Source organism: Lagopus leucura, unplaced genomic scaffold, assembly GCF_019238085.1.
Source record: "Lagopus leucura isolate 7727_CA_CO unplaced genomic scaffold, USGS_WTPT01 Super-Scaffold_100018, whole genome shotgun sequence".
NCBI lineage: Eukaryota > Metazoa > Chordata > Aves > Galliformes > Phasianidae > Lagopus > Lagopus leucura.
Window position 1 is genome coordinate 9,522,328 of NW_024962272.1, and position 27,027 is coordinate 9,549,354.

The 27,027-nt window shown below is 40.2% G+C and overlaps 1 protein-coding gene across 5 annotated transcripts in view; it reads left to right on the plus strand.

Moving 5' to 3' along the window:
• Positions 1-27,027, plus strand: part of PCSK5 (proprotein convertase subtilisin/kexin type 5) — a 267,838-nt gene that overhangs the window by 168,940 nt on the left and 71,871 nt on the right. For all 5 annotated transcript variants that reach the window (XM_042877361.1, XM_042877362.1, XM_042877366.1 and 2 more), the window contains exons 13-17: positions 9,846-9,982; positions 20,592-20,735; positions 22,509-22,611; positions 23,152-23,345; positions 25,292-25,376. In XM_042877361.1, coding sequence (XP_042733295.1) covers positions 9,846-9,982; positions 20,592-20,735; positions 22,509-22,611; positions 23,152-23,345; positions 25,292-25,376 — 663 coding nt within the window. The remainder of the gene's footprint in view (positions 1-9,845; positions 9,983-20,591; positions 20,736-22,508; positions 22,612-23,151; positions 23,346-25,291; positions 25,377-27,027) is intronic.

Consider the following 27,027-nt stretch of genomic DNA (forward strand, 5'->3'; position numbering starts at 1 on the left):
CACAAGCCCTTTCTTATCGTAAAGTGGTGGATATGCACACAGTACTTTTCAGAATGATGTTTTAAGGTTTGCTTTATTTGGAGCTGCTGCAAGAACTCTTATAGCTTACTGGTCTTGCAGATAGCATACTGAGTGCTGCTGGGTGAACATCTATGCATCATGAAGTTCTGTTATTCACAAATATAAGAATATATTTACTTTGGAGGCATTTAACTGTTAAAGTATTAATCATGACGCCATCAGGATAAAGGTACTCTAATAGAAGTAACATGCAGGGATACAATGGCAGAAAGCAGTCTGGTGTGTTTTTTTTTCTATAGGCAGAGGTCCCAAAGGCTGCTGTACATGGCTACTACCTGACTGAGACGCTTTTCTCAGACACACAAGAGCTTTTAATGCACACATACATGATTAATAACAGCAATACCAGCTGTTTTTACTGAACCCAAGGAAAACCTCATTGCTTTACCATTACTCATCTGAGTTTAATTTGAAACAGTTTGCTGGTAAAATGTCTTAAAGTGCAAAAGGTATATTTTACACATGTGCACTTCTTCTCCACCAATTCTGGGAGAAGTCATTGAGTATTTTCTGGTGCATTGACAAACAGGTCCCTCAAGGCAGTATCTGGCCTTTTTTTCTGCATATTTTATCCTTAATGTTGGCATCCCCTAAAATGACTTCAGTAAGAAAACTTGTTAGTCAGAGGCAATGTGGATTCCTCTGCAGGCATTTGGTGGATTACACTGTCACTGGCTTGAGCCTCTTGTGCATTCTTCAAAAACTGCATTACAGGGAACATCTGCTTTGTTGTTTGGAAAGTACTAAACATGATTACATTGGATGTACTACAACAGAGCAAAATACAGGCTTGGAAAGTGCTGGCTGCAGTGAAGATGAGGCTACAGTTATGTCCAAAGGGGAACAATATCCCCTTTCTGAAAACAATTGGCCATTGGATTTGGCAGCATCATTTTCTGAGTGGTTTTGAGACACATTAAGATCTGTAAGAACAGAAACTCAGTACAGGGAGCCATGCAGGAAAAGCTGAATAGAAAAAGGATAGAAGAAGCAAACTTGGGGCTCGTTTGTCTCCTACTGAAGTCACGGTTTGTTTAATTCTTGCCCTTTAAATTTAAAGCAGCTGCTGCCATTCGAACTGCGTAACTGAAATTTTTAGCCACGTGGTGGCAAGTTTCCAGGCCACTAGCTTCCTATGCTTATATGGCACTGACATTAACAGTATACTATATCTACAGGATGAAGCAGTTCTAAGAAAACTGTTTGTTGCAATTCTTATGTGGTCTATTTTATTTCATTAATATTGCCTATGTCTTTTAGTTTAGTTTTGGTTAGACATTCACAGCCTTTCTTTGAAACCCTTCAGTTGTAATGTCTATGCATCTGAAAATTATCCAAGTGCTACTTTTGTTATACTCTGTCATCATTAGCATTAGATCAGGCAAAGAGTTCTGAGAGTAATAGAGACCAGTAGAGACCCAACATGAATAAATAAATTTAAAAGGTAAAGGTTTTTTTTATTACTGTTGATCTGCCCACTTCTGCAGCAAAGGCTGATGGTATTTATATGCAAAAGAGTAAATGAATGCATGTAAGTGACACCATCTTCCATGAAACTTTAAAATCCATCCTGGAACATGCTCAAAGATAGATGTGGAAGAATGAAGTGCAATATATCTGAGATTTAGAATGACACGTGCCTTTCTTTCATAAGCGAGAGGAGCAAATCATTAATCAGAGGGATCTGCACCATAGGCATGTATGGAGCTCAAAAGGCAAATGGGATCCTGGGCTCCATCAGGAGAGGGGTGGCCAGCAGGGACAGGGAGGTGATCGTCCCTCTCTACTCGGCTCTTGTGAGGCCCCATCTGGAGTACTGTGTCCAGGTGTGGAGCCCTCAGTACAAGAAAGACATTGAGATTTTGGAAAGGGTCCAGAGGAGGGCGACTAAGATGATCAGGGGGCTGGAGCACCTCCCCTATGAGGACAGGCTGAGGGAGTTGGGCTTGTTCAGCCTGGAGAAGAGAAGGCTGCGGGGTGACCTCATTGCAGCCTATCAATACCTGAAGGGAACCTACACCCATGAGGGGAGTAAACTCTTCAAAAGGGCTGATAACAGCAGGACTAGGGGAAATGGTTTTAAGTTGAAGGAGGGAAGATTTAGGTTGGATGTTAGGGGGAAGTTCTTTACTAGGAGAGTGGTTAGGCCCTGGAACGGGCTGCCCAGGGAGGTTGTGGATGCCCCGTCCTTGGACGTGTTTAAGGCCAGGTTGGACGGGGTCCTGGGCAACCTGATCTGAATGTGTATGTTTGGTGGCCCTGCTAGGCAGGGGGGTTGGAACTACATGATCCTTGGGGTCCCTTCCAACCCGGGTGATTCTGTGATTCTGTGAATTATAGTATTCAATATTTCTATTTCAGTTTCAGTAGAAAATTAGAATCTATAATTAAAATTTCAAATTTATTTTCCGTAGTAGAACTGGAAGTGAAGACAAATGGGTAAGCACATGTTTAGGATGCAGCTAAACGTTTTAGTGTTGTATTAAACAAAACAAAACAAAACAAACAAACAAAAAAAAAAGTATAAGACAGACAAGAGGAAGAATGCCTAGGATTTACATGTGGTGTAGCCAACACACCCAAAGGGCAGATGCTGCTATCAGTACAAACGGGATGTAAGGATAGAGTACAAGCCTGCTGAAAAGAACTTAGGGGTACAGGTGCATGGCAAGCTGAGCATGAGCCAACAGTGTACTCTTGTAGCCTTGAAAGCCAACCGTACCCTGGTCTTCATCTAAAGAAGTGAGGGAGGTGATCCTGTCCCTTTACTCTACTTACCTCACCTAGGGTACTGTGTCCAGACGTGGAGTCCTCAGTACAGGAGAGACGTGGACCTGATAGAGTGTGTCCTGAAGAGGGCCACAAAATGATCTGAGGGATGGCACTTGTCTGCTGTGAGGATAGGCTGAGAGAGCTGGGGCTCCAGGTTCAGCCTGGAGAAGAGAAGGCTCTGGGGACACATAATAGCAGCCTTTCAGTATCTAAAGAGGAGCTATAAGAAAGAAAGGGACAGACTCTTTAGCAGAGTCTGCTAAAGATAAGACAAGGGAAAATGCTTTCAAACTAAAAGAGGGGATATAGATTTAGACTGGATATTAAGAAGTGTTTTTTTACAATGAGGGTGCAAGGTGCAGAACAGGTAGCCCAGAGATGTGGTGGATTTCCTGAACACATTCAAGTTCAGGCTGGATGGGGCTCTGAGCAATCTGATCTACCTGCAGGTGTTCTTGTTCACTGCAGAAGAGTTGGACTAAATGACCTTCCAACTAAAGTCTCTTCCAACTAAAATGATTATTTGATTCTATGATTCTGTGACAAAATGGTGCCTGACATAGAAGTGAGTATGAGGGAAAGGTATGGGTGGAACTGAAATCCTCCATGAAGAAAAAATTGTACCCATTGACATTTCTCAACACTTGCTGAACATTTATGGAGACTAAACAGTGAATGTGAGCACAGTGAGATGGTGGGTGGTGTGTTTCAGCAGTGATGACAGCAACAGTTGGGTCACCTCTGCTGGTGCCAATTTTTAGAAGTGTGGCATGCAGCCTCTTCTTCAGTGCTGGTGAGATATGTAGCTAATAGTAGTGAGTGTGTTGAAAAATGCAATGGTTTATAGCTGAGAATTTGCTCTATGAAATAGTGGTTTTGTTCTCTTTGGATCTGTGGTAGTTTCCAAGGAAATAAATTGGAGGCATTAGTTTCAGAGCAACCTACATACATTTGCACCAACAACTATGGTGAGAATGAATGAATCTTTTCCTAGCTGTATGTAGATTTGGCTTACCTCAATCTTACCATATCAGCATCATGTTTCACTTTGAATGAATTGAATTATATGACAGACAGCCAGTCTGAGCCTAGTCAGTTATCACTTTTCAAACATACTTGACCAATCAGGATATGAAAATCTGTTTAGAGTGAAGTTTCTGAAGATATATGTGTGATTTGAAGAGCACACAGATTCTTTTACAAGTCATCCATAGAATCAGCCACACAGCTGGCTGAGCAGCGCAGCACATGGAATTCAGCAGCCTGATAGATATTTTAGTCATGACAGAAAGTTTTGTGCTGATACGTATAGTCCTGGGGGACTTGTTCTCCACAGTTAAAGATGATATTTGCTGTATTCTCCACTACCTCAGACTGGCAGGTACTGTATCCTGTTGTTCACGCTGCTCTTCTCTAAACAAATTTTTCATGACAGCTCAAAAGATTTCTTCATTGCTCCATAAATTTAACTACAATAACAAATATGGAGTATAAATATAAGGGGAAACATGTACTCTTGAAATAAATCCTAGTTAGATCTCACATCCAGAGGTTTTAAGTGATCTTCCCTGACATAAGTATATGAGAAAGTTTCTTAAATGCCTATGCGCCCTCCAATCATTTCTTTTTTTCTGAGTACTTAAATGCAGGAGGGCAGTATTGCCCTACTGAGAGTTAATCTGTTTAAATCAGTTTGGGCTGTCTGTGGCTCTTTAGGGGCTAGAACTCCCAGGGGGACAGGTGGTTGAACCCAGCGTAGAAGAGCCATTTTGAAGAGAACAGTTGACCAAAGCATTTGAAATTGCACAACTCTGTACTCTTTTCAAGACATAAGTTCACTTTAAGTCTTGTGGCCAATTAGACCAGTAGGCAAGGACAGCTTGCCTGTCAGGCTGCCAATGTAGTAGGCTGGAGCCCATCATAAATACAGACTGCTGTAACAGAGGAGAAAATAGCCTTATTTTGCCAGCTACTGCACTGCTTGCAGACCCAGCCACCAGCTTGTGCAGGATGTATGTTTCCTGGCTCTCAATGTCATCAACTGAATATATACAGCATGGCTGTCAGTCACATCAGTTGGATGCAGCTGCAGTTTCTGGGGTGAGAAATAGACCTGGATATTAAAAACAGACTTTTATGTGTTTACCTCTTACTGTTGTGATGAAAGATTGTGGTATCACCAAATAGATCCCCACCCTAACTGCCTTTTCTCACACAAAACCAATTTGCTTCACTAATTAAAACAAAATCTACTTTTTGTGCATTTTGTATCTTGGAAATTTTCTGATAATAATTTAAACTTTTTTTTTTTTAACTCTTGTAGATTTAGCTCAGAGACTTTCATGTTCTCAATTTTGGAGTCTCTTTAAAGCGACTAATTGTCACTCGTGTGAAAATTGGCTTACAAATGAATATTTCTGTTTGAAGTTACTTTCTTAAGCAGAAAGGCAATGTAATTTCTAGGCTGAGTGGATGGTAGTGAAAGAAGCCAAGACTCTTAATTTATTTTAAGGAAACAAGTAATTTACTCTACGCCCTGTAAACTTTATGTTCTCATACAGACCTACATATGGTGCGTACAGAGTATATTAAATTATTTCTGATAAAAGTCATTATCTTTAAATGCAATGCTATTCACCGTATCAGCAGCCCAAAATTAATTTCTCTGAATATAGATGGTCATAAAAGCACATCCTCTTTAGCTTGAATTGCTTTACCAAGAAAGGTCACCAGAGCAGTTCTGGTGTACTGTTGTGATTGTGTCTGACAAACCTGATTTCATTCTATGACAAGGTGACCCACTTAGTGGATGAAGGTAAGGCAGTTGATGTGGTCTACCTGGACTTCAGTAAAGCTTTTGACACTGTCCCCCACAACACTGTCTAGAAGATGATGGGTTTGGATGGGCATACGCTCCACTGGGTGAAACACTGGCTGGATGGCTGGGCCCAAAGAGTTGTGGTCAGTGGAGCTAAATCCAGTTGGCAGCTGGTCATGAGAGGTGTCCCCCAGGGCTCAGTACTGGAGCCGCTTCTATTTAACATCTTTATTAATGATCTTGATGAGGGGATTGAGTGCAGTAAGTTTGCAGGCGACACCAAGTTGGGAGGGAGTGTTGATCTGCCAGAGGGGAGGAGGGCACTGCAGAGGTGCCTCGATAGACTGGATCGATGCGCCAAGGTTAACTGTATGAGTTTCAATAGGGCCAAGTGTCGGGTCCTGTATTTTGGTCACAACAACAACAGGCAACCCAACAGGCTTGGGGAGGAGTGACTGGAAAGCTGCCTGACGGAAAGGGACCTTGGTGTACTGATGGGCAGTCAGCTGAATATGAGCCAGCAGTGTGCCCAGGTGGCCAAGAAGGCCAATGGCAGCCTGGCTTCAGGAACGGTGTGGTGAGCAGGACTAAGGAAGTAATCCTACCCTTGTACTCAATACTGGTGAGGCCAGTTGGCCAGTTGAAAGGGTTGTTAAGCACTGGCATAGGCTCCCCATGGAGGTGGTTGAGTCACCATCCCTGAATGTGTTTAAAAACTGTTTGGATGTGGTACTCAGGGACGTGATTTAGCAGAGCTTTATTAGAGCTACGGTGGTATGGTTAGGTCATGGTTAGACTCAATGTTCTTTAAGTCTTTTCCAACCTGAGTGATTCTATGATTCTTTGTCAATAAGTTATGAAGAATCAAATGCTGTCTCTCAGTTTCGTACTTATAAGTGTGTTGCATACATAAGTGTAAGTGTTGCAGTCACTGGATTGTTTCAAGTATCTTGTTAACTAAAACAATAATTAATCATGCCACATATTAATAATTCACTTGTTCACGATCAACTATGTGTATTTCCTTGCTGAGTTTTGACTAGGCATCAGTCTGACAAATAACAAAATCAGTTAACAATCTGGACTAGCTCCAGACTTCAGACTCCTTAAAATAAGCTGTCTGATACGTTTTCTTTTTTTAATCCACAAAAATGCACCTGACAGTTTTGTAAGTATTTCAGTGATTTCATCCTTTCGTTAACTTCTCTGAAGGGGAAATTTTACTATGTTTTTTCTCAGTTTCATGCATAAATAGAGCAACACAAAAATACTTGGACCTTTGAGTTGATATAACTTGCAGATAGCCTTAGACTCCTATCTTGCTACTAATTTTAACTCGTTTTTTTATGTCTGTAGCTTTTTAACTCATTTCCAGAAGCAAAACTCATACATTAAAATATGATATTTTAAATCTTACATCATAAACTACTGCTGTAAAACACCACTCATTGCCTTATTGTGCACACATTCACTGTTTGATCTCCATAAATGTTCAGCATGTGTCAATGAATGTCACTTCTGCATGGAGGAATTCAGCCTCTACTGCCATACTACCAACATCTGCCTCTGGAGCTGTGGGTCAATATAATAAAATAGGAAGCATTACTTTTAGAGCAGCCCTCATAGAGCCTACAATATAATTGTACAGTATTGATATAATATACTACATAATTTAGCTGTCATATTGTCAAGGAAGAATATTGCTGCTTTGACTGATTGTTAGCATATTCAGAAATTAGTATATTAGCTGTCAGCGAAATGCCATATGACAATTTGACTGTTGGAAATAACCTACATAATGATTTAATTTAAACACAGCCACATGCAAACACTGGGTAGTGACTGAATAATAATTTCTACCCTTTCAGTAAATGACGTGTGCCATATGTTTGTGAAATTTGCTGTATTCAAACAACTGAATTAACAGTGACATGGAACAGGCTAATTTCTGATGGCAGAATGTATATATGTATATATATTTATATATGTTTATACTGGATTGTGAGAAGAAAATTTCAACCATTTATCAGTGAAAATGAAGTCTAGTTTTAAAGATATATATCTATTTCAATTTAAGGAGTACTGTTGTAAGCATTCATTTAAACTGGGAAAGGGTTGTATACGTGAAAGTGAAAATCAGATGTGTACTGAGTGTGTATATAAGGTGCTCCGTGCATACAGTTCCATACAGGGGATATTCAAGTGAGGACTGTGTCTGTAGGCCCACAGCAAATCTGGCCCCATTCCTTTGATTGACTGGTTTTCAGCAAGAGATATCAAAATTTATTGACATCCAGATTGAGTGTTTTTACAAGAAACTGACATATACAGTGCTTTTAAACTACTTTCCTTTCCCATTGTTTGCTTGTTCACTTACACAGTCTTCTGAGACTAGAGCTTGAGATGTACTTAGAAATGAACAGTAAGGAATCAAGTTATTGTAAAATATTGTGTACTTTTGTACACTTTTACATCTTTACTCTTTAGTAGGGAAATATTGGTGATAGGTGTCTAGTTGGACTATATGATCTTGGAGCTCTTTACCAACCTTGGTGATTCTGTGATTTTATGATTCTGGATTTTTCTTCATTTCCATTGAAAGGAGGTTTTCAATTGACTGGAATTTCTACTGTAGGGAGCGTTTTTTATCAGAAATGTTTAAACATTGCTTTCAACAGTAAGACTTTCACAGTAAGAACCAAGGTAAAATAATGAAAAATACATAAATACATATATGCACATATATGTATATTTATTTTTTTCAGTGCTGAGCTGCGATTAGATCTTACCTTCCATCCAAATCTTTGGAATACCAGACAAAACACTTTGAGCACTGAATTGAAGTCCAAATTCTCTTGTGACTTTCCATACTTTTATTAATTCCAGTTTTAGGTAACAAAATATGGCCAATCCACTCTCTCCTTCCCTCATCAGATTAGCACCATTTTGCAGATTCTGAAATGGGCCACTGTACAAGAATCTGTTATAATCCAGGCCTGAGTTTCAAACTCTTCACCCAAGATCTCAGTAATTACAGTAATGTTAGTTAGAAAAAACCATCAGATGACATTAGTCTTTCAATTTTTACTCAAACTACTTAGGTCACTCCAAAAGTAATGCCCCCATTTTATCTCCTTGGAAATTACAACAGATACAAAGAAAACAATAACGTTTGATAGAGGAAATTCTCAGCTACTGAAGACTATTTTTCAACATAGCCATCACAGTTAGCTGTGCATATTTGCAAACAAGAGCCTGCACATTGCTATTGTAAAAATCTGTACCACTGAAGGCGACCTACTGTCACCATCATCACTGCTATAATGCACCATCCACTGCCTCACTGTGCTGACATCCACTGTTTGATCTCCATAAATGACTAGGAAGTGTTAATGAATGTCAGTGGGCGCAATCTTTTCTGCATGGAGAAATTCAGTGATACAAGTTTGCTTCACCTGCACTTCCATGTCAAACACCATTCTATTATACTGCCCCTCTACTGCCATCTGTCTCATAGGAACAAAATGTAATAGAATATTGTTAGGAAGGTTCAACCTCTGCTGCAGTACCACCAACATCAGCCACTGGTGTTCTGGGTCAGCATAACAGGATAGGAGGTATTACTTTCAGAGCAGCTCTCATGTAGCCTGTCAAGTATAGAGTGATAATTTGATCATTTAAGATTGGAGACCAATGTTTCTGTTACATTTGATTTTCTATAAGGAGTTGCATATATTGATCTGTAATACTGTCTTGTTCACTCCGTCATTTTTATTTTTTTAATTCCCTTTTATGTATTCCAATCCAAAGTGAAAAATGAGTGTTACAGAAATTTTCCAGTGTACAAGTTTGTTTTTACCTCGTGCTGTATGTTATGCATTTTTCCCAGGAGACAAGGATCATATTAAACTGAAGTAATGATTTTTTTTGTAGTGAAATCTCTTTCCATTCTTTCATGTCATGATAAATGATTACATGTTAAGAACTTCCTCCACCAAAAAAGTAAGGAAACTCTTGAATGTACTTCAAAGATATGTGGGAAGACCATCTTGAATAACATTATGTATAGGCACAGACGAATTATCTGGCTTACTAGCATGTCATTCAGTAGTCTGCATAGTTGGACTCCTCAAATATTATAGTTCACTTAATATAATGTTGTGATTTATTGCAGGCTATTTGATCATTCCATGGAAGGATTCAAAAACTGGGAGTTTATGACTACTCACTGCTGGAGTGAAAAAGCAGCAGGTGATTGGATCTTGGAAATCTGTGACACGCCATCTCAGCTGAGAAATTTCAAGACTCCAGGTATGAATATGACCTTTTTTGGGGCTCAATGAATTTAGAAGGATGTTTGCAGTTGTTAATAACGCCTTGACTGTTTTCCATCATTTATATATGCCTGCAATATCTAATAGTGTGAAGATGAGCGTGAAGGCAGGACTTTGAAGAGAATCATAGATTCATAAAATGGATTGGGTTAAGAGGGACCTTAAAGATCATCCAGTTGCAGCCTCTTGCCATGGCAATGGTTGCCAACCACTATCTAGGTCTTCAGGAGAGCAGACTTGGAACTATTCTGAACACTGGTAAGGAGGGTCCCTTGGGATTCAGTCTTAAAGGGTAAAGGGGTCCAGGAAGGCTGACCAGTCCTTAAGAAGGAAGTCTTAAAGGCGTAGGAGCAGGCTATCCCCCTGTGCCTTAAGATGAACCAGGGGGAAGAAGACCAGCGTAGGTAAACAGGAAGCTTCTCCTGAGGCTCCGGGAGAAAGAGAATCTACCTTTTGTGGATCAAAGAACGAGCAACTTGGAGAGAGTACAAAGAAATTGTTAGGATACGCAGGGAGAAAATTAGAAAGGCAAAAGCCCAGTTTGAACTCAGCTTGGCCACTGGAGTAAAACAGAACAAAAAATGTTTTTACAAATATATTAACAGCAAGAGGAGAGCTAAGGAGAATATCAATCATTTACTAGATGCAGGGAAATGACTACTAAGGATAAGGAAAGGGCAGAGGTTCTCAATGCCTTCTTTACATCTGTCTTCAAAAGTCAGACCTGTAAGTCTCAGATGGGGAGCAGAATAAACCCTACTACTCCACCTACTCCACTACTCCACTGTCACAAGTGCATGGAGCCAGATGGAATCCACCCAAGGGTGTTGAGGGAACTGGTGGAGGTGATTGCTGGAGAGGTCTCAGAAGATTGGAGGCTTGCCAGTGTGACTGCCATCAACAGGAAGGGTCATAACGAAGATCCAGGGAACTGCAGGCCCATGAGCATGACCTCAGTGCCAGGAAAGGTTATGGAACAGATAATCTTGAGGGAGATCACATGACATGTGAGATGACACGTTCACAAAAGTCAGGTCCTGCTTGATGAACCTGATCTCCTACAATCAAGTAACCTGCCTGGTGGATGAGGGAAAGGCTGCTGATGTAGTCTACCTAGACTTCAGCAAATCTTTTGACATGGTGTCTTTTGACACTATATTCTCTTGGAGAAGCAGGCAGCCCATGGCTTGAACAGGTACACTCTGCAGGGAGTACCACAGGAGAGATGCTCCAGCCCACTGATCATCTTTTTGGCCTCCTGTGGACCTGCTCTAACAGCTTCACATCTTTCTTGGATGTGGAGACCCTCCATCTGAGCACAGTACTGGAGGTGGGGCTACAGAAGGGCAGAACAGAAGAAGCCAGTCTTCTCCCTTGCCTGGCTGACCACCCTTGTTTTTGAAGCACCCAGGTTAGATTTGGCTTTCTAGGCTGCAAGTTCACACATGTCGCCTTTGTTTCGGCGACCCTGACTGAAGTCTCCTTGTGAAAGTGTTCCGACAGCCCCAGCCAGTTTCGCACGCTTTTCATGACACCAATATGGTGAGCGGCAAAATGGCGTTAATTGCAAGGAGCACATCCTTCTTAAAACTTTCTCCATGCCTTAGGGCTACTACCATTGTCTCTGACCAATGGACATGTGGCATGTCTTGTTTCTTCCTTATTTGGTCTAACCTGTTCTTCTCTCTTATCTTCAGGTCATTTGTTGCCATGGTTTCCCAGGGGCCGAGGGGCCCCTGGCGACCCTGGCGACTGCCCCAGACCATTCAGCTAACTACAACACAGATGGCTTACATCAAGCTTTTCATCCACCAGAACCCCTAAATTCTTCTTCACCGTGCTGCTCTCAATGAGCTCTTCTCTCTGAAGTATACCATTCATCACTAGCTTCCACCTGGGCATAAAACCATCAACTACAGACCTCTGGTTGTGACATTACAACCAATTCCTTATCGCCTGAATAATCTAAGCTTAGAAACCATATTTTTTCCAATTTAGAAATAAGAATGTGATATAGGACCTTATCAAAGGCCTTGCAGAAGTCCAGGTAGATGACATCAGTTGTCCTTCCTTTGTCCACTGAAACCATCGCTCCATCATAAAAGGCCACCAGATTGGCCAGGTATGATCTGCCTTTGGTGAAGCCTCACTCATATTGCTTCTTCATCTTGCATGTATCTGAACCTGTCTTCCAAAAGGAACTGTTCCGTGATCTCCCACGCAGAGAGGTGAGGCTGCTGGCCTGTAGCTTCCCTGATCTTCCTTTGGATTTCCTTCTTAAAAATGGGAGTGGTTTCCCTTTTTCCAGCCACTGAGAACTTTTTGAATACAACAGAGAGTGGCTTGGCAACAACATCAGCTAGTTCCCTCAGGACTCAGGGATGCCATGTCCTATGAGGGCCATAGTCTGCTATGTGTTCAGTTTCAAGAGATTGCTCTTCTCTTAAAATAGGAGGAATTTTGGTCCCCCAAACCTTGCTTAGATGTTCAGGGACATGAGAGATGTCTGACAGGCACTGAGTACTGAGGCAAAGAACTTGCTGAGTACTTCAGCCTTGTTGATGTTCATTTTTGCCATTTTTTCCCTTCATATTTTTCAGAGGGAGTGCACTCGCTTTGGCTTGTCTCTTTTGACCAATGTGTTTGAACAGTCACTTCTTGTTGTTTTTTACATCTCCCATAAAGTTCAGTTCCGTTTGTGCCTTGGCTTTCCTGATCCCATCTCTGCACATCCAGATGGCATGCATGTATTCTTCCCAGGCCGCACATCCCTGCTTTCATTGCCTGTGCATTTCCTTCTTATTTTCAGTTTAACCAACAGCTCAACCTTGCCAATTTTCTGCCTCCTCTGCTTGATAAAAAGCATTATTCTTAATTTAATTTATTGATATGCTCTTCATTTTTATGTTGCTGTTATTTGGTATTTAAGATATGGTTGTCTCTTATTCTGAACTTTAGTCTGATTTCCAAGAAGAATTTAACTTTCTAAAGGGTAAATGGCTGCTTTTTAGCCTTCAGATCTGTTGCCTCAAAGCATAAATATGGTCTTTGGCCATTTAGAATTAGATCATACCAGATAGGACTACTGTTACTTCTGACAAGATAAGAGAGTCAGTGCTTTAATGAAAAGCTAATATTACTAGATTCAATTTTCAAGAATAAAGATAAAAAATGGAAACTGCAAGTGACACATTGGAAAGAAGTTATGGTATTTCCAATGCAGGCATTTGTTTTCCTTGTTGTTGATTACAGTTTTTTCAGACAGTTCTTCCACATAAGCTAGAACAGCCCAGAGTGAAATTTCCAGTTTCTCTCATAGCTGAGACAGAATCCAAGTATTTATTTCCATGTTGCTTTTCTTTGCTTTGTATTTGATATCCTACTCATAAGAAAAAGAGTAGCATTTATCAGTGTTTATATAAATTGAAAATCTCACTATACAGCAGAAAAAACCTCATGGCTTGCTGCACTGGTAGGTTGCATCATGCTCCAGCGTGTAGGCAAAATGCTGAGATCTCACAGTTGTCTGCTTACAAACTACTCTTACAAAGAATTTGACATTTTTTGACATTTTGAAACACTCTTCTGCTTTTAATGTCCCTTGTGCTGTTCAGCTTCATTCACCAACTTCAGTATAACTGTTTTGGAAGACATGGAGATTGAGGTAGGAGTTTTCAAAGAGACTTGCAGAAGTAAATGCTTACTTTTGTTTGCTGGTTTTGAGAGATGAATATATAGTCCCCATGGGCCTACCAGAAATTTCAGCCTTAAAAGCGATTTTGAAATACATACTTTGTCTGCAGACAAAAGTAGCAGTTTCTGCATGTATACTGATCATAGTCTTTCCTTCAGAGCTTCACATCAAAGTAAGTAGAAGGCCTTTAGTAAAAACAATCAAAGGGAAAATATCACTTAAACAAGTAAAGATATGAATAAAACAAAGGTAAGAGAGGTATATACAACTGATATATTGGAATTTGTCTCTTCATACTAACGCTTACTCTGAACAGCAAGTCAGAATGTAATCATATTACTTTGGAAGTGACAAATCTAGTTCATTGCTGCTTTCTGATAGCTTAAAATTAATTACTAGAATTCTGCTATAAAATAGCATATTTAGGAAAACAATGACATTAGCAGTAGAATTAAATTATAATTCAGTGAACTACAAGATACTTTACATTTCAGTTATGTAGACTCAAAAGGCAGACAGGATTATTTTTATTTTATTTGCTAAAAACGCATTCTGAATTCTGAGAAATAGATGCTAACTTGAAGCCATAAAAATATATCTTTGTCTATATAAGTAAAGAAACAGTGATTAAAATGTGAAATTCTTAAAATCTCCATGCTTTAAAATATGGAAGATTAAGTAATATTGTGTCAATTCAGCTTTGTCCAAGAAATCATTACTTCTGCAACTAGATAGGAAGATGGAATACATTTTCTTTTGTTTTGTTGAATTATTCACATTGGTCAGAAGGCTATGTGCAGTTCACCTGCTCAAGGTAAACATGTCTCTCTCAGAGGAGACAGTCATGCCGGGAGGGCAGCTCATCCAGGCTCTCCTGCAGCTTGCAAACTCAGTGTGTCTATTTCCACTGTGACTTGGAAAAAGCTAGGGCACAAGAGGAATTCTAATGTGAGAGCACAGTTTTGTCCAGTCTCCTTACTATTCTAAGTGGATAATAGGCCAAACTTAGCTGGGTTTTTACGGTTTTCTTTGTACATAAGTAAACCTTCTCATTTCAATATTATGACAAAATGGAAGTACTGATTTTCTATCTGAAACATAGATCAGCTTCACACAACTGCAGTTGAAACAGATGGAACTGAATGAGAATTTTAGCTTTTTTAGTTCTGCTCATCATTAGCTGAATTGTGTTCTGTTTAGTGCAGCAGATGGACAGAGAGGCAATCTCTGCTTTTTAAAAAGTCTTTTTGCCTGTCTGGCCACCAAATCAAGCTCTCTTGTTGCTTTTCTCCGTTGTCTGCATATCCTAATTTTTTTCCGAATGCTAAACTAGCAATCTCAACTCATTTTTTTTGTGAAACCTGGTACATATTGTAGTGTGCAGCAGCCTATTCTGAAGACCAACATAGTCATTGTTATTGTCAAGATTGTTCAACAGCAAACAACTTCTTATTAAAGTTAATGAGGTCTCCAAGGTGGTTAGCATTATATATTCAAGTGGTTAACTGTAAGCACAGAGTTTTAAAAAATCCTGATTATCATCCTTCAGAGCTCTGAAAGGAAATAACATTGTCAGTTCTGCAATACTAGCTTCATTTTATCTGTGTCACTCTTTCTTCACCATGGCTTTACGTTGATGAAATGTCCTTAGCAAAGTGTCATTCAAAAAAGGTATCTGGCAAAATAGTCATAGACTACATAGAACAAAACTATACTGATTTTTTTGTACATCCAGATAATTTTAAGTGCTTTTGAATTTGATAGAAGAAACAGCATAATTTGATTGTCATAATTTACTAAACGGAAAACAGACAAAAATCAGGTTTTTTCAACTCAGTCTTGCACTTAGTAATCCTAGAGCAGCTGGAATCTCTGCAGCCTAAAGGACAAGTTAGGATAGACGTTTATGCAACTGCGGAACCCAGTGGCTCATCCAGTAGGCATGAAGGAGAGCCAAAGAGCAACACACTTCAGCTGTTGCCCTCTTTTCTGTGCCCTGGCACGCTCCCTACACCGAAACCTAGAACAGAGCCTTTTGAAAATTCTTCATCTGGGCTATCCACCAGACATCTTTCATAGCCCTTTTATGTCACCAAATCACCACATGCATTTCCAGCTTTATACTATTCCTACATGCTTCTCTTTCATATGATTCACTGTATAGGTCTTAATAATCTGTTCATTTCTGTTCTTTGTATATAATTTTCTCAGTTGTATGGTGGCTAGTTATATGGAGCTGATCATTTTTTGCGTCAGCCTCTGGAAGAAGAGAGGATGTGGAGAAAAGTAAACCTCCTCAGCTGAGCTGAGGAAGAAAGCTCATATGCTCAAGGAATCATACGGGATACTCTTTAGTTTCTTCTTACCACAATGTAAATCACTTCTTTGGATCTTAGGTGTTTATATGCATTTAGATTTCACAGGCTGTGGTCTGGTGGTGAGTTTTAATCCTGGTTCATTGAACAGTATTTAGTAATACATCCCTCAGCTTTCTAGACTTATTCTTACCTCTTAATGAAATTTGTCTAGTAACACGTCAGTTCAGAAAGTTGTGAAAGTGGATGCCATATATTCAGCTGTTTAGTCATGTTAGGGTTAGTCTATACACTGAACAGGATGTGAACAGAAGGTACTTCCATGCAATTTATAGTGCCTGTGTAGCCTGCAGTTCATCAGGCTGATATTGCCATCATGCTTGTTTCTTTGTGTGCATGTGTTTGTTTAAGTATTGAAAGGTCTTATAATTAAGAGCTGAAGTTTTCCTGTAATCAAATTGAGAACAAAAACCCAACATGCCATCATATCCCTGCCCTGGCAAGGCAATGCCACATCTGTTGCCTGTAAAGAATGGCAGGGTCCAGTTCATAAAGCAGTGCATGAGACTTCTGCAATTAATTCTGTAGAATTTATGGAAACGGACTTGTGCTTTCTGTGAAACACTGTGCTATACCCTTTCTTTTGCACATATAACATGGGACCTCTGCTATGTACTAAATACAAGCAGGGTAAGGGATTATTACAGCCAAACAAAATGATGGAAGCAGCCAAAAATGGGAAAAGAAAGATTTTGGCATAAACGTGCGCACTTTGTCTATTCATTATTAAAGAGAGTATATGTACATGTAATTGTTTATTGAAATATTTTCATTGTACAAATTAAACCTGCCTTGAGGCGGGCTTCATTTATTTGCTGGCAAGTCACATGAATTTTTTCCTTCTTTATTTACTGAATAGTTCTTAAAAGGCAGCTAATTTCTTGACAGACCCTACATTATTCCTCTTGCTGCTCTCTTGCATTAGGTATGAGGTCAAAGCCCCAAACCTTACTGCCAGTATGTTAGTACAAACCCTTCCAGTAAGTCTGGACACAACAATATTCTGTGCCCAAGAAGCATCAGTGCCTGTGGTTATTTTTAGTGGGTCCTTGCAAATATTTTTTTGTAGTATTCAGTACTTTTACCAGTGTTCTGGAAGACATATAAAATCAACACTTTGAAACTTTAGTGATCATTGGAGCACAGTAAAGGCAAGGAGAAAAAATTTAGAGTAACAAAGCAACGCAAACAGTTTTCAGCTGCTTTCAATATATTATAATCAGTGTGCTGTAAAAGTGAGTTAAAATGCAGAAAGGACAGAGAGCATACATGGTGAAGCTATATTCACTCCAAGACAAATCATTTAAGAGAGCTGTGTTAGTATCTGTCAGATAGTGATCATTCTTTGGCAATAGGAGATTCCTCAGCTTAGCGAGACTTAAAGAGCTGGACAGTTACCCATCAGATGAAGTTTAACAAGAGCAGGTGCCAGATTTTGCACCTGGAATTTGTCAATTCTGGATATATGCACAGAGTGGGGAAAAAGAGGCTGGAGAGCAGCCCTGTGGAATGGGGATCTGGGAGCTGTGGTGACAGCAAGAGGAACATGAGCCAGCAGTGTGCCCTGGCAGCCCAAAGGGCAACCGTACCTGGGGTGCAGCAGGCCCTGCACTGCCAGCGGGTGAGGGGAGGGGCTCGCTGTGCTGTGCAGTCTCACCTACAGCACTGGGTGCCACAACAGAAGGACATAAAGCTATGAGGGAGCATCCAAAGGAGAGCTGCAAAGATGGTGAAATGTCTGGAAGGCAGAATGTGTGAGGAGCAGCTGTGGTCTCTTCATTTGCTCAGCTGAGAGAAGAGCAGACTGAGGGGAGGCCTCATGATGGCATCCCAAAATAGAATCTTTCAAATTCAGAAAAAAATGCGCCCTCTTTTTCTCTTTAATCTTCTGATGAGAATCATAAAATCACAAGGTTGGAAACGACCTATAAGATCATCTAGTCCAACCGTCTCCTCATCACCATTGCCACCACAAGCACTAAACCACATCATGCAGCACGTCATCCAGACGCCTCTTGAACACTGCCAGGGACGGCGACTCCACCACCTCCGTGGGCAGCCATTCCAGTGCCTGACCACTGTCTGAGAGAAAAAGTTCTTCCTTATGTCTAACCTAAACCTCCTCTGGTACAACTTGCGGCCATTACCCCATGTCCTGCTCGTTGCCTGGGAGAAGAGACCAAATCCCTCTTCACCACAGCCTCCCTTGAGGAAGTTGTAGAGTGCAGTGAGGTCTCCCCTGAGCCTCCTCTTCTCCAAACTAAACAATCCCAGCTCCCTCAGCCGCTCCTCATAGGACCTGTGCTCCAGACCCCTCACCAGTTTCGTTGCCCTTCTCTGGACACGCTCCAGGACCTCAACATCTTTCCTGTAGTGAGGCCCAAAACTGAACACAGTACTCGAGGTGCGGCCTCACCAGTGCTGAGTACAGGGGGTTGATCACCTCCCTGCTCCTGCTGGCCACACTGTTTCCAATGCATGCCAGGATGCCGTTGGCCCTCTTGGCCACCTGGGCACACTGTCGGCTCAAGTTCAGCTGAGCATCAACCAACACCCCCAGGTCCTTCTCTTCTTCACACTCATCCAGCCACTCATCCCCCAGCCTGTAACGCTGCATGGGGTTGTTGTGCCCAAAGTGCAGGACCCGGCACTTGGCCTTGTTGAACCTCATCCCATTCACCTCAGCCCAGCGGTCCAGCCTGTCTAAATCCCTCTGAAGGGCCGCCCTACCCTCAGGCAGATCAACACTACCTCCCAGCTTGGTGTCATCTGCAAACTTACTGAGGGTGCACTCAATCCCCTCATCTAGGTATCAGTAAAGGTATTAAACAAGATGGGCCTCAGTACCAACCCCTGGGGGACACCACCTGAAACGGGTCGCCAGCTGGACTTCACTCCATTCACCACGACCCACTGGGCACAGCCCTCTAGCCAGTTCCTTACCAAAAGAAGGGTAGACCTGTTCAGACCACAGGCAGCCAGTTTCCCCAGAAGAAGCCTGTGAGGGACCGTGTCAAAGGCTTTGCTGAAGTCTAGGAAGACTACATCAACAGCCCTTCCCTCATCTGGCAGACTGGTCACCCAGTCATAGAAGGAGATGAGGTTGGTCAAGCACGATCTGCCTTTCATGAACCCGTGCTGGCTGGGCCTGATCCCCTGGACACTGCGTACATGCTGTGCAATCTCATCCAAGATGATTTGCTCCATAACCTTCCCTGGTACTGAGGTCAGGCTGACAGGCCTGTAGTTCCCCGGATCCTCCTTATGGCCCTTCTTGAAGATGGGAGTCACATCAGCAAGCCTCCAATCCTCTGGGACCTCACCAGTTAACCAGGAACGCTGATAGATGGCTGAGAGGAGCTTGGCAATTACCCCCGCCAGCTCCCTCAGCACCCGAGGGTGCAGCCCATCCAGTCCCATGGACTTGTCACAGTCCAGATGGAGGAGGAACTCTCTGACTGTCTGCACCTGAATCACTGGGGGTATATTCGAAGCAGCATCCCAGACTTCCAGATCAGGGCATAAAAAGCCCAGAGGATAACTGGTCTGGCTATTAAGAAGAGCTGTAAACAGAACAGATGTAAAGAAGAACTGTACATTTCACAACCTGCTGCTTCAACATAGGTAAATGTAATCAAGAGGCTATGTTAAGACCAAACCTAATTACCATGTTTTCAAGCCAGGATATAATTTTTTATCCATCACTGCTTGAAATGTTATTTCAGACCTGAGTCTTTTGCACTTTTCGTGGAATTAATTTAGTGGTGAGTGTGGACAGGGAGGCGAAGTCTGAATATTTACATTTTGACAGCTTGGACTCACAACTTGAAAAAAAACACAACACAGAACTTACATAAAAGTACTTAAATACTTCAGGCTGAAAAACACTTATTTTCTTCTATCACTTAGATACTGAGAGCGTAAAATATTGGTCAGACAGTGAAGTGACATATCTGTAAAATAACTAGGCCAAGAAAAATAAGAAGGAAAGGCACATTGATATTCTACTATAGAGACTTTAAAAGCGTTTGTTTCCTCTTCACTGAGATGTATTCCATAAAGCTATGAAATGTACTCATGAGTAATAATTGACAAAATATAACCCTGTTCTGAAGTCAGAATTCTGAATACAGCTAGTTAGTTGAGAGATATAATAATAACTGGACGATTCATTTTCTGAGGAAAAGCAAAATCTATAGTAAAAGCTCCTTGATGAATATCAGTATAAGTTTTCCAAATAACTATATGGCCTAAGGTTTTTGTTTATGGTTTATATTGAGTTCCCCCGTACAGACTTTAATTAGACTTACAAGAGGAGGGAGTGCAAAAAATACTGTGTAAAATCTGGTTGAAAAAATTATGCTTTCTCAGTTTACAGTGCAACACAGATTGTACTTTCAATATTAAACTAAGCAAAGTCTTTCATGCCTACTTAGAGTTCCTGTTCACAGTGATACATTTTGTAAGACAGAGAAAATATGAAATGATGTATAAAACTAGATTTTTAATACTTTTAGGCAAATTGAAAGAGTGGTCCTTAGTACTGTATGGAACATCCATCCAGCCATATTCGCCAAGAAATGATTTTCCAAAAGTGGAAAGAGTACGCTCCAGCCCAGTTGAAGATCCTACAGAAGATTATGGAACAGAAGATTATTCAGGTGTGTACATTAATTTAGTCCGTGCATTTACTGCCCTGAGACTCTGCATATATAAAATGTTGGACTTTGTATTGTCAAAATATGGTCATACATTGTGAAGACTCCTGGCTTGCTTACTTAGTATCTGTTTTCTTCCATGCTTTGTGTCTCCTAGATCTTTTGCATTAGTTCAAGACTAGGATTCTGATGCCACTGTAGGATTTGTGGCCTTCAGTGCCTGGGAATTAGGCAGTACTGAAAGTTTCCAGAAACAAAAACAAAAATAGCCAAACAGAAATATGTTTAATAAACTGAGCTTTTCATAAATTTCCTCTGACTAGAACAGTAAGGTTGTATTTATATTTCATCTGATTAGTTAGAAGTGCAGCGGCAAAATTGATAACAATTATGCAGGATTCATGATATTTGTAAGTGGAAAAATCAACGTACTGAAGCTAGAACACAGTGTTGACAGAATGACTTTGCAAAAACAGTTTCATAAGGATATTCTGGGTTTGGAAGTAGTGGGACTTCAGAACAATTTGTTTCATAACATATGAGTTTTTAGACAGTTTCGTATTTTTAAGCTATGGTTAACATTCTATGTAGAATGCACTACTTTTCATAAATAATATATGTGTGCACAAACGTATTTGTGAAGAATATTATTTTCTACATCTACGTACGTTGTTTCTTGTTTATCCCCATAGAAGTTTTTCAGTGTTTTCATTAGGCTTCAAAAGCGTTAGATTTTTTGTGCTGCAGAATAAGTCAAGCTGGCAGTATTCCTACATGTATTCTGACAGTGTCAGTACCTTTACCTAGGTGTTCAGTGCTGATGAATCTTAAGCATAACTCCTGCAAGCTAACAGCACAGTGTTCAATTCAGAAGTTTGTTATTACAGTCTCCTGTCATAGTGTGTCAGATACGCAGTCCCTATTTTTGCTGGAGAGTTGTTCAACCCCTTGTTTTGATAGATGACGAAACACTGCTGTCTCTGCTGTAAAGGTCACTAAGCTTCTGTTGTATGAACTTACTTTCATTCAAGTTTACTTGATATTAAGAGCCACGTAAAGGTGCCTGGAAAGCTTAGAAGTTTCATTTACTATGGAGCAATGATCCTGACACAGTTGAGAGTTCTCACATATCCTTGTACCCTACATAAAGGCAGGAAATGATGGCTCTCTCATTCCCTAGCTGCTTGGAACTGTTTGGAAAATGTAAACATGACTCTGGATGAGATGAAGGACTTGCTAATAAGCAAAAGTTAGTCGAGGCTTTTGCAGCATATAGCAGCACAGAGGGAGGTGAGTCTGGCCACTGGGGGCTGGATCACTTCTGCTGTGGTAGCCACTTGGACCACCTGCCCCTTTGTTGACTAGAATAGCTGGTGATTATGTTGGCCTGCTTGTGATAAGCAGCATTGCTGATCATTTCATATTATGAATTTCAGAAGCCTTTGCATGTTTCTAGATAAAATTTAGATTGATTTGTTAGTCGTTAGAAAGTAGGCTGTTTGGATTCAGAAATAGTATCTGATAGATTACACAGAAGATGCCATGGCTGTTAAAAATTATGTATCAATATGGACACATACTGAGGCCAGAGTCTGCAAAGATCTTCAAATATTAAAAAATTTCTCCTTTCACTGTGGTCAAATTACAGTTTGGACATAAGCTCAAATACACAAAAACACAGTAATAGTATTCTGTGTTAAAATAGTATATTTTGAGGGGTGCTAAGTACCAAAGGAGAAGTTTTAATTCCTTTCCTGTATTTTGCTTTTCATACAGGTCCGTGCAATGCAGAATGCAGTAAAGTAGGGTGTGATGGGCCAGGACCAGATCATTGTACTGACTGTCTTCACTACTACTACAAATCCAAGAACAACACACGGTAAGACCAAAATTTAAAAAAATCTTTGCTTCATAGATTCCTTAGTGTGTATCTTAACTTCCTTTTCTCTTCTCTTTGCTGCAGTCATGGATTATTTATTTTCCTCGAATTTTGACAAATTTTCTTAGGAGTTAAAAAAAACCCAACTGTTTCAGAATTTCAAGTACAGCACTCAAACACACTTCCCTGATTATTTCCTCATTTTTTTTGTGAGAGGTTATTTGTGTGTAACTGTGATAGCAACTACAACTTCAGTGACTGTATTTGAATAAGATAGGAAAAGATGTAGATGGTCAAAAATTGTACAGTGTGACTGTCGAGGTGTTTGCCAGTGAGATAGCATGTGCTGTAGGAAAAAAAAAAGAAAAGCAGAAACAGCCTGATGCAATGCTGTGGAGGGTTACATGATCATTAGAAAACACTTGATCATTACAAAAGCAGCAATGCTGAGAAATACTTCTGCTTTGCAGTCATGGTCCAGGAATGTGGTGGCAGGTTATTTCATTAACGACTCTGCCTTCTCTTCCCTGCTGTCTGCAGGATCTGTGTTTCGACCTGCCCACCTGGTCACTACAATGCAGACAAGAAACGCTGTAAAAAATGCTCACCCAATTGTGAAACCTGTGTTGGAGGCCATAGTGACCAGTGCATGACCTGTAAATCTGGCTACTACCTGAATGAAGTAACCAATAGCTGTATTACCACCTGCCCCGATGGGTTTTACCTGGATAAGAGTTAGTATTACTTACTGTTTCTTTATTTTGGGCTACAGAATTTGATCTGGGGAGGCTGATGGAATACTGATAAGCAGGAAAAGTATGTTGAATGCATCTATCTCTTATCCTACTCCTCTTATTACATTGTTGCTAAGTGTGATCAAGAATCTACTCAGAAATTAACCTTTCTTCATTTTAAAAATCATGCTTAGAGGCAGGATTTCATTTGTGGTTGTGAATGGGAGTAACCAGCAGAATTTATGTAGTCCGCAGTCAGCTGCAGGACAGAGCAGGTTACTGCCGCTCCAGAAGGGAAAGTCCAGATTGTGAGCACGAAGCATTCCAATTCCCCAGTCTCCCATGCTGTGAGAATGCTGTAGAAGAGGCAGCTGAGAAACTGACCATGGTTGCTGAACTGGATCTCTGAGAAAATTAGGCTCCTCAGGTGGAAAAGGTGGTTGCAGTTAATGTTTCAGGCAGGTTTCTGACCTGTGATGATAACTCAAGAGCAGTAATTCTCTGCCACATGAGATGCAGGGCTTCCATTTCCTCCTGAGATTGCCCACTTTATTTCCAACTTTGTGTAACAAAAATGGACTTATATTAAAACATATGCTTAAACTACATGGACTTCAGTTAGCTTTAGACACGTGCTTAAAATACAAACATGTGCTCAAAGCGCTTGATTCAACTGCAAGACCTGAGCGAGGGTTGCTCCGAAAGTAATGCCTCCTTTTCTGTTATGTTGACCTACAATGTCAGAGGCAGAAGATGTTGGTAGTCTGAACATTCCCACCAATATTCCATTACATTTTGTTGTTGTGAGACAGATGGCAATAGAGGGGCAGTCTGACAAAATGGCATCTGACACAGAACTGAGAATGAAGCAAAAGGGTAGAATTGAATTTCTCCATGCAGAAAAAGTTACACCAACTGACATTTATCGATACTTGCTGAATGTTTATAGAAACTGAACAGTAGATGTGAGCACAGTGAGGTGGTGGGTGGTGCATTTCAGCAGTGGCAACAGCAATGTGAAAGACAGGCGACGTTCTGGATAGCCAAGCATCCATGCCATGAAATGAAGAGCATCTCGACGAGCTCATCTGTATGAATCAGCTAATGGTAGAGACTGTGTTGAAAAATACTATTTTGTAGCTGAGAATTTTCTCTATCAAATAGTGTTATTTGCTCTTTGTATCTGTTGTAGTTTCCATGGAAATAAATAGGAGGCATTACTTTCGGAGTGATCTACCTAACCTTTTACTCTCTGTGCCATGAAGCTGTCTGTTCATTTTTGAGGATTAGTAAATTCAGGTACTACTCTAATTTTTCCATTTGCCAGTGTATGAGAACTACAGTGAAGGGATTTCCCTTCCACCCAACCAAGATGTGTAAATGAAAATTTACAAAAATGGGACCACAAGGTTTTTCTTCTCAGAGAGTTACATGGCACCACATCTCAGAGACTTCTCTTGAAGTAGGGAGCTCATGAGATGAGAAGGCAGATGTTAGGTAAATTATGTCTCATCTTTGTTAAGATCGAAATTGTTTCTTTGAACAGCAATACATATAAGATAGGACAGACTATTTGCATGTAAGGTGTAAAATGTAAATTGCAGGATAATTCCTGGAACATATGGCAGCCATTAGTTCTTGACCTGCTGTATGAAAAGCCAGTGTAAGTCCATATTGTAAATAGTTTAAATATAAAGCGTTTACAAAGATTTTTGAACAACCTCAGAACATGATATTTCTGCAGAGGCTTCAGATATAATATGATGAAGATAGTGTTTATGGATAGATCTGCTGAAGGAAAAACCTAATGACAGAATTTAGACATTTTCGTCTGTCTTTCTGGTTTCAAGCTAGAAAACTGTAAGACACATAATAATATCTCCAGATAGTTTTATAAAATATAACTGACCAAGGTTTTCTGGGCTGTTTTCTTTTTTTCTTTGTAGATAAGATTGTTTGCCGAAAATGCAGTGAAAACTGTAAGACATGCATTGAATTCCAAATCTGCACAGAATGCAAACATGGGCTAAGGTAAGGAAAAGACAGCCGTCTCTAAAAGCAGTACCAAAGAGGCTAATGAGACTGGATGTACAGTGAAGAATACTAGATAGCTATTCAACCTTGAATTGCCACCGTTTCATGTTTTCCATTGATGTTTAGGTTTTAATATAGTATTTTATTGTGCCAGTTTGGCCAACAAAGGGTTTTTAAAAGACCTTTCATTTCAGGTATAGTGAAAGCCAAACTTATGTGGAAAACTGACTTCTGCACTTCTTTGACCTCCAGTGTGGCACTCAAGGATTATTTTAGAGGTTGAGCTGATGAGTCATATTAATCTCTGATTCATTCCTGTGATAGTTAGGAACTATTTTCTTATCTTTATTGTGTTTCTTCATACATCAGTCATTCACTTATCTCAAGTACCTCAGGCTCCTTTCTGTTATGATACAGTGTGCACATTATTTTAAGCAGCAGTGGATATTTTTATTTCATAGGAGGACTTAATCATTCCTGAAACTGATAGGTAAGGCCCACAAAGCATCAATATGTATTCCAGGCTCCTTTATGAATGAATGACCTTTTTGATATAAGCAGCTAAGGTCAAAAATCTTAAAAAGTCTGTGAAGGAGTGTATGCTGGCTTCATGCCATAAAAAATATCAACTTGGTATTCAGTAACTGTAGGGGTTCTTCTTTCAGAGTACAGTGTTCTGCAAATGTTTTGACATTGAGCTTTTACTTTTTGTCTAAGTGGAATTTTTTATTTCAGACAGTAAAAGCTTAAAGGTGTTTGTTTACAGAACATGAAGAGCTAGATTCTCACATTTTGTAAAGGATTTTTCATATCAATATATTGCATTTCTATTTTTCAAGTGCCTGCACAGTTTTTATTACAAATACATATTTTCTTTAAAAAAAAAAAATAATAATTAAAAAACAAGAAAAGAGACCCTTTGAAGAGGAAGTGTGATCTAATGGGAAGGAAAGCATAGGATTGAATGTGGTCTGTTTACAGTTTCTGTGAAATATGAGTATCTGCTTTCCTTTTAAAATGTAATTAAATTTTCAATCCCAGTTAGAGATTTGGAGAATTTTAACATACTCAGCATGGCTTTCTATGTATCTGTGAAATCAATTTAACAGGGTAGCAGTTCAGAAGTTCCAACAGTTGGCATATATGTCAGAATACCCAAGACTGCATATTTGTGACCTTATAGGACACAGTCTCTGTCACAGCTATGTCCACATTTCCTGTATTTCTCAGGAGCATGAACCTGACCACTGGAGAAAGACAAGTGTAATCTGTGAGAAAAAGAAGGAGAAACAAATGTCTAAAAAGTCACTTATATCTAACGTTTACTTGGATAATATTAGCCAGCTGAGACTGGTTTTTGGTAATGTTTTCAAGGAACATCATCTGCATGGATATGACAAATCAGAAATCAGTATCATCTCCAGGACATGCATTTTGCATTCCCTGGTGATCCAAAGATTAGCGCATTTTCTTGTCAAGAAAATGCATTTTCTGGTCTTGTTAGATCAGTAGACAGGAGTTTGGGTGGGACTCGGGAGGCCTGTATCCAAGTTCTGATCCTGCTACTGGCCTATTAACTAAACTCAAGCAAATGACTAATTCTCCCATTTGTAAAAGCATGATAATGCTACCTGACTCATAAAGCACT